This window comes from Thamnophis sirtalis, unplaced genomic scaffold (genome assembly GCF_051295495.1).
Source record: "Thamnophis sirtalis isolate CommonGarterSnake01/CBP01778 unplaced genomic scaffold, rThaSir2_p1.2 scaffold_1, whole genome shotgun sequence".
Lineage (NCBI taxonomy): Eukaryota > Metazoa > Chordata > Lepidosauria > Squamata > Natricidae > Thamnophis > Thamnophis sirtalis.
Window position 1 is genome coordinate 63,644,827 of NW_028261381.1, and position 14,018 is coordinate 63,658,844.

The 14,018-nt window shown below is 41.5% G+C and overlaps 1 protein-coding gene across 1 annotated transcript; it reads right to left on the reverse strand.

The window, feature by feature from the left end:
* Nucleotides 1–2,597: 2,597 nt before the first annotated feature.
* UNC93B1 (unc-93B1 regulator of TLR signaling) lies at nt 2,598–13,754 on the reverse strand. Its single transcript, XM_087713683.1, has 12 exons — nt 13,603–13,754; nt 13,067–13,170; nt 10,210–10,351; nt 8,245–8,398; nt 7,944–8,105; nt 7,233–7,362; nt 6,940–7,033; nt 6,653–6,777; nt 5,458–5,640; nt 5,101–5,374; nt 4,464–4,582; nt 2,598–4,053 (listed from the first exon to the last, which is right to left on the reverse strand). Exons 1-12 carry the CDS (start codon nt 13,610–13,612, stop codon nt 3,736–3,738), a joined length of 1,815 nt encoding a protein of 604 aa, XP_087569809.1. The 5' UTR covers nt 13,613–13,754; the 3' UTR covers nt 2,598–3,735.
* Between the last annotated feature and the right edge of the window lie 264 nt (nt 13,755–14,018).

Genomic DNA, 14,018 nt, shown 5'->3' on the forward strand with positions numbered 1-14,018 from the left:
AAGCAGCGAGCGCCGGGGTTCTGGGACTCCGATCCCCAGAGGCCTTTACGGAGCGGCTTCTCCTCTGAGGTCACAGTCTGCGCAGTGTCCGCGCAGTGCATGACGGAAGATGAAGTCTCTGGGCAGGAAGAAGGGCTCGGTTTCCCGACAACCTGAGAAGGGGACACGTGGATCAGAGGACGGATAGCAAGATGTGTTTAAGTTTGTTTTCTTTAGGTCTATTTTGTGACTTAAAGAGCGGTTGTTGTTATTTGGAAGGGAGAAAAACGGTGTGCTTTAAAATTGTTTCTACAAACTAAATCGGATTTAATAATAATAATAATAATAATAATAATAATAATAATAATAACATCAACAAAATAAAAACGAGACTTGATGAATAGTAACACTTAGAAACCAGCAGAGGAAGCATTTCCTGTTGCTATTCAGTAACAAGCAGGAAAGTTGTCCCACACCCAATGAAAACATTTCAGAAGGAGATTCCAATCTAAAGTTGCTTGACTGAGTTTTTTTTTTTTTATTGGGATTTATTGAAAATGTTTGTCATTTATTGTGCAAACAGTATCCCTTTTAAACTATTTCTATGTACTGTTGGGAGAAATCTCCTTCTGGGTTCGGTTCCAAGTGTGAAAAAAGACACTGGAGACATGGAGGCTGCTTGGAAAGTGGTTTAATGGTGGAGAGGACCACATGGCTTGAGTCCTGAACAGAAGAGGTTATCACATTGTAGGAAGTTACCACCCAACCCTCTCCTAGAAAAATGAAATAGCCTAGGAAATATTGAAAAGGCAGAATATTACATTTCCCTGGATGTGAAAAGGAAGAAACATGTTTCAAAGACAGAGTAGCTCCCTGCAGCTTCCTGCCCATCCCCCTTTTCAATGGCCCTTAAGATGCCCAAGGCAGTCCCTTTTACATAATAAAGAGTTCTCCTCTTCAGCTCCAGGGTGATGGGATTAAGGCATGATAGGATTAGCCCTTTACCCACTCCCCACATGGCATCTGAGAACTCAACCAAACCTGGATTCAAAACACAGCCTAGAGAGTTGCCCCTGCATGGCACCATGGGAGTCTGACAACCAAATAGAGTACAATTATTCTTTTTTTAAAAAATAATTATCAAGGAATTATTTTTTTATCTGACCTTTTTTTAAAAGCATTCATTTTCTTTACTGAGAAAGGAAGTGCATTTTCTAACCTGGGCACACTGAAAGTGCAACAATTGTTTTTGAGCATGTCCTATAGTATTTATTGTTAACAGTATGGTTAAGCTTTAGAAAACATTGCTATATGACTAGGTAATGTTTCTGTGTATCAGAATTTTGTCCCCACATGGCTTGTTATAATTAGTGTACAGGCTTATATTAATTTCCCAGCTTGTGGTGTGCCTCTAATTAATATTTCTGCTATGTATAGAGATTGTGTGTTTTTTGGTTGTGAGTAGATGTGAGTAGATGACCTGTGACTTGTTGGGTCATAATTTCAGAAATGTTTTCTTACCAGATTCCTCAATGCTTTCAACTTTGGTAGAGTTTCTAATGCAATTGAAAAGTTAGTTAAAAACTTCTTAAAAATTCCAGGAGATATTCAGAGATCTCTGCCTTGAAAGTAGCCCATGTTGAACTGTATAACAGTCAAACATCAGGAGTTGACTGCAGAAAGTGTTTCATGACATTTTTTATTACATCATGTTTTATTATCTTTCTTTATTTTATAAAATTTGCACCAAATTTCAGTTTCATGGGAGTCATGGATCCCAAATTTTGGATGTACTTTGTAAACTAGTCCATCTGAGGTACTTGGTAGAAAAACTTCTGCCCTATGAGGTACCATTTCGCCCAGTTAAAGATTACAGGCACAAGAATTTTAGGAATATATAGATTCTGTTCTACAGATACTAGCAATGATTATTAGTGGAATAGTAGCTTTGACAAAACTACTATTTTGGGATATGTGGTGACTCAGTGGCTAAGATGCTGAGCTTGTCAATCAGAAAGATCGGCAGTTTGGTGGTTCAAATCCCTAGCACCGCCTAATGGAGTGAGCTCCCATTACTTGTCTCAGCTTCTGGCCACCTAGCAGTTCGAAAGTATGTAAAAATGTATGTAGAAAAAACAGGAACCACCTTTGGTGGGAAGCATTCCGTGTGCCTTTGGCATTTAGTCATGCCAGCCACATGACCACAGAAACGTCTTCGGACAACCGCCTCCTAGAGTTGGGAATGACTAGCACATATGTGCAATGGGAACCATATGTGTTAGTTTTGACCAAAAAGAATTTGCATAAATGTGAAGGTAATGGCCTTCTCTGTATGAAGAAGACATCGCTTCCTGTTCTGGATAAAATATTTTGTTCATAGAAAAAGGACAACTCTCTAGCATCATAAGACTATTGGAATTTCATTCATAATTTAGAAATGATGCTATTAAAAAATACTTCCAAAGAATATGCCATACCAACAAAAGCTATTCTGTTTTCTCTAGTGTGGATACAACCTTGCCAGCATATGTTACTACATGGTTTTACTGGATGAACATTGGATGTCAGAGAAATTAAGCCTCTGGCAATGAACTAGTACACCATTACAGATAGATTTCAGCATCTTTGATTCAGTATAGCCTTTATTCAAAATATCATAAAATTATAAAAATTAAAAATGATAATATTTTCCATGTTTTTGCAATAAGTATCCTGAGATTCTTGAGTTTTTACACACACACATACAGACATGTATTTCATATTAAATTTTGGAGTTTTGGGGGGGGAGAAAGATGATCCTAATTCTAAATTATCTTGATTTTTGCCTTATAAGGTATTAAAAAAGATCTTCTCAGTCATATTTTTCACTAGGGAAAGGAAACCCTAACATATAGTTTTTCCTTTATGAACATTTGTTCAGTGACTGAAGTTATAGTGGTGCTGCACAAATGATACTTACCATTGGCTCCCAATATTATAGCATTTGTACTGCCCCCGCAGTCACATACTCAAAATTTGGGAGCTTGGTAGGCTGCTGCATTTACAACCATTGCATATGATTCAACTCTCAACTCTCTATTCCCTCCCAATCTCTAGCCTTTTTCTACCCTGACTCTGCCACTGCCCCCTCCCCATGCCCCCTCCCCACTATCCCAACTGATTTTTCATATCTTCTTCCTCTTGCTGATGAAATATGCCTAGCCAAGGCAGCTACTGGACCTCCACAAGACTGTGCAAGGCCTCCCTGATGCCATGCAAGGAATTATCGAGGCCTCATAAAGGGCCAGCAACTGCCTCATCAGGATTAGGAGGAAAATGGTCAAGGTCAAATGGGGCCCGATAGGGATAGGGAGGAGGCAGTGGGTGGGGGAAGTTGAAACCAGATGACCCAGGAAACCCTATTCCCACCAACACTGACAGAGAAAGCCATTAGAATATAAAATGAGAGCAAATCTCACTCCCTGCTACACTGATCATGTACCTGGTTTGGATAATGGAACATCTGCAAAGAAACAATCAAGCTCAGAAGCACTCAAATGACCCATTCTTCAGACTAAAACATGGGCCCCCATTTACTAAACGTGAAAAGCAATCCAAGGACATAATTCACACAGTCTTTCCAAGGCCAAGTTAAAACATTACAGGACCAATCCTAAGAAAATGTTAGTGATGTAGCAGGAAATTGAAATCTAAGGCACTTGAGATTCATAGTCTTTGGCACATACTGTAAGGGTCACAGTGAAAGCAAAGTAGGAACTACCCTCTGATATCCCCAACTTCTTCCGCAAAGGCCTCCCCATAGGCATGTTGTCTCCTCCGCCGAGGGCAGTATGGTGAGCCATCAGGTTCATTGGCTTCTGCCTCTGCCTCCCTCTGCTCGCCCTCTTCCTCTTCTTTCTCTGAATCAGTTGCATCAGAGTTCTCCTCCTCCAGGTAGCGGTAACCTCGCACTTTGTGGCGAGGCTTGGGAATCTTAGGGAGACGGTGGGGAACACTCTGGGATATCTTACGTTCCATCCATACGTAGAAGAACACGGCAGCAACCAAAGTAACAAGCAGGATGGATAATTTAGCCTGGAAGGAAGAGCCTCTGTTAGTTACCAAACAGCAAAATTCAGGTGCTCCTGTATTTTGTCCTGAACCTTGTCCAGAAGGAAGAGAAGATTCAAAGTTGCACAAAATACCTTGCCTTGCTTTCGAGTTTTTCTCTTTTATTGCCAAGTGTGAAGGAATGCAAATATAATCAAGGCAAAGTTGAGTTTCTTTCTAATGCTTTTCTCTTTCTCAGGCAGAGTAGTCTTTTCTGTCAGTTTTGCCTTAATGGTTTCATTATTTCACCCTTCCCAGGTCAGGTTCACACTAGACTGAAGAAATTCTCCTCCTTTCCCACTTTATATCTTATTCTTTGACATTTTACCAAAGAATAAAATAATCTGCTCTATCCTTTGACCTGTAGAATTCTCTTGCCCTGCTCCCTCACTCACCTTCATGGGCATATCAGACCAGCAATAAACAACAAACATGGCACAGGCTTGCCACCAATGGTAGATTGTGAAGATGAAGTCCTGCCGTTCTTTGTCTTCATAAAGCATTCCCAGAAGTGCTACAGGAAAGGAGTGATACATCATCATAATTGTGAGACTAGATTTTTCTTTCGCTCTCTCTCTTTTTATTCCCATCAGCAATCCAACTCTAGCTGGCTGGAAAGTTAAGAGGATTGGGGGGTGGGGGGATCTGGCTAACAAGAAAGCACCCCAATGTGCAAACCACTGATAAATAATCTATCTTTCTCCGTTAGTGTTGCTTGTATCTTTAAAATTTATATTGTTTTATTTGTTTCCTAGTATAGTTTGATTGCTTATTAGTAACATGACTATCACTAAATGTTGTATCTTATGATTCTTGATGAATGTATTCTATTTTATTTTTATTTTTGTACACTCAGAGTATATGCACCAAAGACAAAATCCTTGTGTGTCCAATCACACTTGGCCAATAAAGAATTCTATTCTATTCTATTATGTTCTGTTCTAGTGAAGTTGTTCGAGTGAGAAACAATTCAAAAAGATTTGTTGGTTCCAGGAGAGGAACACGTGACACGGAGCAATTTTATTTACTTACTGCTGAGCCCTGTCTTGTTGAGGGCACTGCCAAGGCCCCAGAAAGCGGCCACCAGGTAGATTATGGGTGCTTCAGCTAAATTTTTGGCTTGAGGCTCCCAGCAGAAGAGGGCAATCAAGATGATGGCATGAATAGAAGCTCCAGTAAGGAGGGGGACTTGACGAGGCAGCCTCAGCATAGTTAGTACCAGAGTAGAGCCAACAGCAGATGAGAGTCCATAAGCAGTGAGAATATAAGCCATGTGTTCCAGGCCGATAGAACAGACACCATAGTTCTGTAACAGATAAGGAAAGAAAGCTTCAGCTTACAGACCTCATTGTGGGCTCAGTCCCTCCTATCTGAGAAGCTTACACCTACCAAAGTAAAGCCAGTGCAAAGGAAGAGCACTTCAAAGCCACTGTAGATGAAGAAGAGGAGGAGGCAGCGCAGACGATAATCTCGCATGTGCTTGAAAGGAAGCTGGAAGATGTTGCCCCATCCAATGTTACGCAGGTCAATCTCCTCTGTGGGGCGATAAGCAGAGCCACAAAGAAACAGCACCTGTGGAAACAAAAGGCCATTTGGGTATGGCAAGGACAGGGAAGAAGGTAGGTCTCTTGACTTTCTCCCACTTTCCCCATATCAGTGAAAGCAAAAGCTTTGGATCAGGGAAATATATTTTAGATCATGTTGCTCGTATTGAGTAAATCTGTCTAAATAGTAGAGATCACAGAATGAACACACCCAAAATGGAGCCAGTATTTTCAATGGTAAACCTATCCTCCTGTTTAACTCCATCCTTTTGTAAGCAAAAAAGAGAAGTACATTATTTCTGCTCATCTTTACAACTATAATGCGGATAGTCCTTGACTTACAATTGAGCCCAAAATTTCTGTTGCTAAGTGAGACATTTGTTAAGTGAGTTTTGCCCCATTTTAGACCTTTATTGCCACAGTTGGCAAATTAGTAACCTGGCTGTTAAGTAAATCTGGTTTCTGCATTGATTTTGCTTGTCAGAAAGTTGCAAAAGGTGATCACTTAACCTTGGGGCACAGTAATGGTCGTAAGTATGAACCAGTTGTCAATGACAATATGATCATGGGTATGCTGCAAAGGTCGTAAGTGTGAAAAACTGTCATGCGTGACATTTTTCAGTGCCCTTGTAATTTGAATGCTCACTAATTGAACTGTCATAAGTCAAGGACTACCACCTGTATAGATTAATATATTACTGGACAATTTACAACCTAGTTATTTTTGTCATGGTGCAGCAGCATAGCTGCATGTTAGTGTAGGTGTCCATGTTTATATATATCCTCCTGCAGGTGTGTAATGCCTTGGGGATCAGAAGTTGCTAACCCATGCAAAACAGCAACCTGTTGCTCAACCAGCACTTTTGATTATTCCAGATGGGAATGAGGCTATCTTATAGAAGGCAATTCCACTATCTAAAAATAGAAAGTTAGCCAACCCCTATTATTGATTTTTAATGCTGTACACCACCTGAAGTCACCATGTGGAAGTTGGGTGGCCATATAAATCTATTAAATAAATACATCTTTGCAGTACATACCATAAGCATGGAGAGGAAGGCTACTCCCATCAGCACACTCTCCACTATGATGAGCTCACTGCTGCGAGGCAATTTATGGAGAACTGTGGTGTTGAACCCAACGAGAATCCCGTGGCTTGCAGCCCCTAGAAAAGAGAGAGATCTTGGGTTACGGTAAGTGGAGGCCCCAGTTAGACAAGCAGTGGAAAAGAGAATGAGATAGAGCTACAAGTGATTAAAACTTCCCAAGGGAAAAGCCAATTATGTTTCAGCCTGGCCAAATTATAGCAGCCCTCTTAGCTACTCACCACAAGTCTTGACATTGGAAAGTGTGTGGTTCAGCTCGAAGAGATAGTTCTTCAAAAAGAAAAACATGGGAAACTGGGCAGAGACAAAGCTCAACTGGAAAACAGGAATGGAAGAAATTGTCAGCTTCATTAGTGGTGGGAGAAAAGAAAATTAAAAGCCACACAAAGGACCTTTCCGAAATGTTGAGTTTAGCAATAGAGCTGTCATTTCTCAGTTGATAAGATAGCATGGGGTGCTATCTACCATCTCTTCCTCCCCCAAACCCACTAGGTTGTCTTGGCAGAGTTCTTACAAAGAAGAAGCCATAGAAGACAGCCTCGAAGGTAATGATGTAGGAATTGTAGGCCCCACGTGGTGCCCGTTTCTGCTCCTGGACATGTTCCAGTTTGTAGTTCGCATATTCATAGTATTTCTGTGCCATTCTGTTGGAATAGAGGTGCAGAAAAAGAGGCTATGGGTTTACCTGGTAGGACCAAGCGTAGTTTCCCTTTCCCAGGAGACTGCTGAAAAAGCCTAAGCTAAACTGTATACAGCTCCTTCACATGGAAGTAGCCATGAATTGCTTACACAGAGCAAAAGCAGCCAAAGTAGAGGTGGTATTCATCAGGTTCTGACCAGTTATGGAGAACCAGTACTGGAAAATTTTGAGTAGTTCAGAGAACCAGTAAATACCACTTCTGACTGGTCCTGCCCCCATCCATTCGCTGCCTCTCGAGTCCCAGCTGATCGGGAGAGAATGGAGATTTTACAGTATCCTTCCCCTGCCATGCCCGCCAAGCCACACCCACCAAGCCAAGCCACGCTCACAGAACCGGTAGTAAAAAATGTTGAATCCCACCACTGATCCAAAGAGTTGGCAATTCATTTCCCCCTACCACCATTTATAGAATATCTAGGTCAGTCTGGGAAACAGTATCACTATCAAGCTGGCAGAAAGTTGAATAAATATGATAAAGCCAGCCTTGTAGCTCCTGCCCAGACCAATCTTTGCAATCTGGCTCACCTGAGGATGTAGTTGCCCAGAGATGCCCAAAGAGGTACAATGGCAGCCCCAATTGCCACCGCAGATGGTACCAAGGTATAGTAGCGCTCCCAGTAGTTAGTGGAGACAAAAAGTGCGTAGATGCCCACTGCCAAGAACAGCATCCACTTAGTGCCAAAAAACCTGGAAAGATAAAAGAGAGGGGCCTGGATTCTGCATATTGTGAATGTCTGGCTTTAGAGCTTTTAAAGTTCTAAAACCACAGTTCAAAAATACATGGGGGGGAAAAAAGAAAGAAAATTGATCCAGTGCAGAGCTTTACCTGATAAATATTGGAGTATAGAGAAATGCGGCAAGGGGTGTGACGCTGATGCCCAGCAGCATTTTGCTATCAATATTCTGTAGCCCAAGGTTGCTATATTTCACCTCCCGGTAGGTCTCATCATAATGTAAGATGAGCTGCATCTGAAGCAGGCCTGTGGAAGACAACATGGAAACTCAAGGATTAATCCTTTTTGACCTTGGTCTGTCATTCAGCTGCTGTCTGCAGACCTGTGTTCCTCCATTGCAGTAAACCACAAATTATGGTTTACAAATCACAAAGACTCAGTTTTCACAGCATACCAATCCCAAACCAAGCAAGCCAAGTTATGTTTCTGCATGATGTGGGAACTGAACTACACCGTGTGCACAATTATTAGGCAAGTGAGTATTCTGACCTTATCCTTTGTATGCATATTTTCCACCCTCAAGCTGTATAAACTTGAATGCTTAGTGGATATAAGCAGATTGGGTGATATGTATAGTACTCAGTGTATAGTGATGCTCAGAAAAAAAACAAAAAACAAACCTTGTTTCTTCAGAATCCTAATCTGCTTCATCCTGTTAACAAGAAGCTTATTGCATCTGAGACTTAGCTATCTTTCCAGAGTTAACTCAGAATCAATAGAATGAAAGCATAACACATCTGTCTGAATGTATTCCTGATAGTTCAAAACCCAGCTACAGATTCTTACAGATTCTGCACATCAGTGGTGGGTTCCTACCGGTTCGGCCTGGTTCAGTCGAACCGGTAGTGGCATGCTGGCCTGGGTCGGAGAACCGGCAGAGACACAGGCTGGCCACGCCTCCAAACCGGTTCCCAGTTGCTGCAGCCTCCACTGCCATCTTGTTTTTGAGTTCTGTGCATGTACAGAACTATTTTAATCGAACTGCGCATGCGTGCATAACATGCCCACGAAGCATGCCCATGAACGAACTGGCAGTAACGCCAATAGAACCCACCCCTGCTGCACATCATCTCCAAGTTCTAGGCAATAACACTTCCAAATCATTCTATTATTTCTGAAAAATAGAAAAGTAAATGTCTAAACTAACATCCCTGCAATTTATTTGGGCACAAGACTGATTCTCGGCAGATCTCCCCTGCTTAACTTAGAAGTATAGCAAAATCTGCAAATAGAATCTCATGCAGATCTAGCAAAATGGTCATGAGCTGGATTCCTTTGAAGTAGTAGGTAGGGCCCAGGAAGCAGAGTTAAAATGTAGCTTGTCTTCTCTGTCATAGTGCTATCTTACAGAATAGTCTCCCCCTCTCCCTGCAGTACAGAAGGCTGCGACCCTATTGGCCTTCCAGAAGGCAGTGAAGACCTGTTTGACTAGGGACAAAATAACAAATACTCTTACGAAAGATTGGATTTTTTTTTTTTGCTGAAAACAGACAAAATAAACCAGTGATTTCTGGTTGACTAATGACCCTGTTGACTAATGATTTAATCTGAATTTTTAAATAAATAAGGTTGACCGTGTAAACAAGGGAATTATATAATTCTACAGGGGTAGAAAGATAAAAATTTATATTTGTGAAAAGAAGTTCAGAAAATACATCTTTAACTTTTTCTCTTTTTCTTTATCTGTACTGTTTTAACGCGTCTCTTTTTCTAATTTATATATTGGGTTTTTTTGTTTAATTATTTGAAAACTCTCCCAAAAATAAAAAAGAGAAGGCAGTAAAGACTGGCTTTTCTCCATAGGGAGGCCAGGAACTTAATGGAGTTCTGGCATGCTTGCATTTGATCTGAGTGTATGACATTTTTATCGGGGCCTTGACTGTATGCTTTTTGTTTCTTTAAGCTGGTTGTGATATTTGCGTTGTGCTTTTTTTTTTTTTTTGGCCGCTCATAATTTTTCTGGTAGATGGACAGCCTTGTAAATTTGTCTAACAATAAATTAACAAACAAATCATTCTATGGCAGAAGGAAAGAGTGGTAACTCCTGCAATACCTACCTAGAAAAACCCCATAGGTCAGCATTCCTGCTATGCTGGCTGCCAAAAGGTTCTTGACAACTCCAAGACGCTTACGGCGGAAATACTTTCGTTCTTCTTCTTCTTCATTGTATTCTGCATGAGCCCCCACAAAGTCCTCCAGCTGAAGACAGAAGCATCAGTAAGGAGTTAGGGAAAAATGCTCTGGGAAGTGGTTATGATACACGGAGACAGACATATTTCACAAAAGCGTGAAGGTGACCTGTAATCAAAGCTAGGATTACAGCCAAGATGGTCAGTAATGCTCTTAAGAATTCTATTCTCCGATGTAAGGCTGGGGAAGGCATGCAAGGAATGCAAGTAACGTATTTTTCAAAATATAAGATGCTCTGAAGTATAAGACGCACTTAGCTTTTGGTGAGGAAAACGGGGGGGGGGGGGGAATCTGCCTGCCTCCCAGCAATTTTTCTCCAGCAAACAGTACAGAAGATATACACTATTTGTGGTGTTACATTTCAGACTATACTTGTACAGATGCTGTTAAACATCAAGTTCCACTTTCAATTTGGCCTCCCGATCACCAGCTGTTTTAGGCTGCAGGGATTGCTGCAGCCTATTGCCGGTTCTGCAAGCTCCATTTTCTCCATTTGCTGCAAAGAGGTAAATTGCTGGGCGGCAGAAACCAAAGGGTGGGGGCCGATGGGTGGGTGGTGCTACATTTGGTGCATGACGCACCTAAATTTCACCCTCTTTTAGGGGGGGAAGGTATGTCTTATACTCAGAAAAATACGGGTAGTTTTAAGTGTTGAGGAGCATATACACAAGCACATATGTACATATGTATGTATAGGTAAAACTTTTAGTATGATTACAATACATGCAGATGGCTTCTCCAGAAACAGATGACGAAAAAATTGCTACACCCAATTATTATTTTGCTTCATTGAATTTTATTCACTGTCTCACTCAATTTTTTAAAAAAATGTTGCTTATCATTTCTATGAAATAGAATACATATGGCATTGCTGCAGAGAAAACTGCGTTTAAGAGAATTAAAAGTCCTTAGGTGGCATTTTACCATCAAATCTAATATATGTACATTTGTTTCCTAATGGTTGCAAATGACTCCATTAAACAAAAGGTTTTTTATTGTTTAGATAACATGTTAATAGCTCTATGGATGAGGCTAGCTTTATCTCATCTTGTCGCTTTTAAAGTGAAACATTCTGCTATTTAAATGTTGTGTTCAAGAAATGATCATTCTGTAAAAATGGTGAAAATGGAAAAGAAAAATGCAAGGATTGTATCCAATCATGTTCAGAGCAAATTTGGAAGGTGCATGAAAGTACTAGTTACAACGAAGGATGAAATATCCTCCCAGCACTTATAAAGGCATAAACATGTAAAGGTAACAAAAGTTGCTTCTAATGCCTTGACAAAATACTGCAGCTTATGCATTGGGAAAATGCCACAGAGTATTCCAGCTCTAAAACAAACACTTCCCTGAAAAAGGCATGGAAAAAGGTTCCAACTTGTAAGAAACTGCATATTTATGTGGTGAAAATCTGGTTTAAAGCCACACTGCAAACTATTACTTCATATACATGCATACATACATATTGTACATACACACGGTAAGACTGGGCAGACTCCATCTTTCCAGCACTAGTTCTGAAAGAATAAGAATGAAGAAGGTAATCACTTGTTACACGTTACCTCTTTTCCCCTCCAAAAATCTATGTTCTTTAAAGTCTGTAAACAATTTACAACAAATGGAATACGGACAAATGCACATCCCACATAAGACACATTTCCTCAGAATAACTTTTTCTAGTCTGGCAACTGATGGAATCTGAAAACTCATATTCTGAGGAGCACCAAGTTGGGAAAGGCTACCTTAGATTTATCAAAAAGCTAAGATACCCTTAAGCCAGGCTGGCCACACAGTGATTTCCTAGCCATATCCATATTGTGAGTGGATTTTCCTCCCAATAATGTATAATTTATTTTCCACTGTCTTTTTCTGGGATGCTTTTATGACTTCCCAGATAGCGCCAGAGCTCACTGTAACAGCATTACCAAAAAGGCATTAAGAGTTGTCAGCCTAATCTTGCCAATCTTCTACTCCGGCAACATAGTACTGCAAACTAGGACATACAAAACCTTTGCTAGACCAATTCTCAAATACAGCTTGTCTGCCTGGAATCCACACTGTATATCAGATATTAATATAATCGACAGAGTCCAGAGGTATTTCATGAAAAGAGTACTCCACTCCTCTACTCACAATAGAATACCCTATGCCACCAGGCTTGAAATTTTGGGCTTGGAGAACCTAGAACTACGCCGCCTACAGTCTGACCTAAGCGTAGCTACAATGTCCTACCTGTCAATGACTACTTCAGCTTCAACCACAATAATACAGGAGCAAACAATAGAGACAAACTCAAGGTAAACTGTTCCAAACTCGATTGCAGAAATACTTCAGCAACAGAATGGTCAATGCCTGGAATGCACTACCTGACTCTGTTGATACATCCCCAAACCCCCATAATTTTAACCTAAGACTGTCTACGTTGACCTCACGCCATTCCTAAGAGGTCTCTAAGGGGCGTGCATAAACAGACCAGGATGTCTATAGTCCCTGTCCTACTGTCTCCATTTATTTGTACCCATTTACTGTGTTCATATTTATGTTTATACTTATACCTGTTATCTTTTACATATTTGACAAACTAAAATAAATAAATAAATCTAGAGGTCATATCACTTGGCTTCTGAAGCTGGAGTCGCAGCTGGCTAGGAGGACGACGGTGTAAAGAGCAAGCCAACCTCATCCAGCTCCTGGATGTTATTGAGCAAGGAAGGCATTTCTTACCTGTACATTTGCCCCATTCCGGACAGGTCCATTCATCACGTCATCAATTTCGCGTCCTTCAGGAGGTCCCCCGCCCTCCCGCGGCTCTTCGTATATGTTGCCGCCTGTAGGAAACATTCAGAGGAAACGAAAGTCCAAATAAGTCCGCGCCGCTGTGCCGGAACTGCTCTCTGCCTCCGACAGGACGGCAAGCCTTGTCCTCGGATCCCGAGAGCGCAGCGTTTCTCCCTTCCATAAAACACGCTCCCTGCTGTACTCCCCCCTTGCTCCCACACCTGCTGCGTTTCCACTGAGCAGCGGGCAGCAAGGGAAAGAAATGCGCCATTCAGATAAGGGCTAAAACGCGAGCTATCTTCGGGATCTAGGTTGCTCTGAACTGAGGAGCACGGCAAGATCGCGCGCACTATAGAGTTTCTGTACTTTTTAAGGACAAAACCAAGAGCAGAAGCCCCGAAAGAGACGCGATGACTGGGGAGATTGCCCTTAATCCCCTTCCATATTCCCCAACCCAGAAGGGGCTGGGGTGGGGGACGTACCTTCCTCCATGTCCGATCCCGCTCTATGGCCAGCTTCCTGCAAGCGCGACGGTCCTCGCAGACTGAAGCAAGATTATAAAGTCGGTTTTTAAACACGATCCTCCAGAACCAGAAGCACACAAGATTCACTTCGCTTTTCCGCCTCGGGTGGGATGGGCTGGGAGCTACGCGCATAGAAGTGCTCTCTTAAAGGGATAGGACAGCCTGGCGCTCGAGGGTTGCGCGCTCTATCTCCCTGAGGTGCGAAGGAGTCCCAGCGACTGTTTTTTGCTAATGGAGTGGGTCACAGTTGACTGAACTGGTAGAGCATGTTAACATATAAATCATGATTTACAAACAATAATTAGGCTCGCACAACAGGTGTGATCCAAACTATACCATATTTTGATTTAGCATTATGGTAATCCCATCTGAAG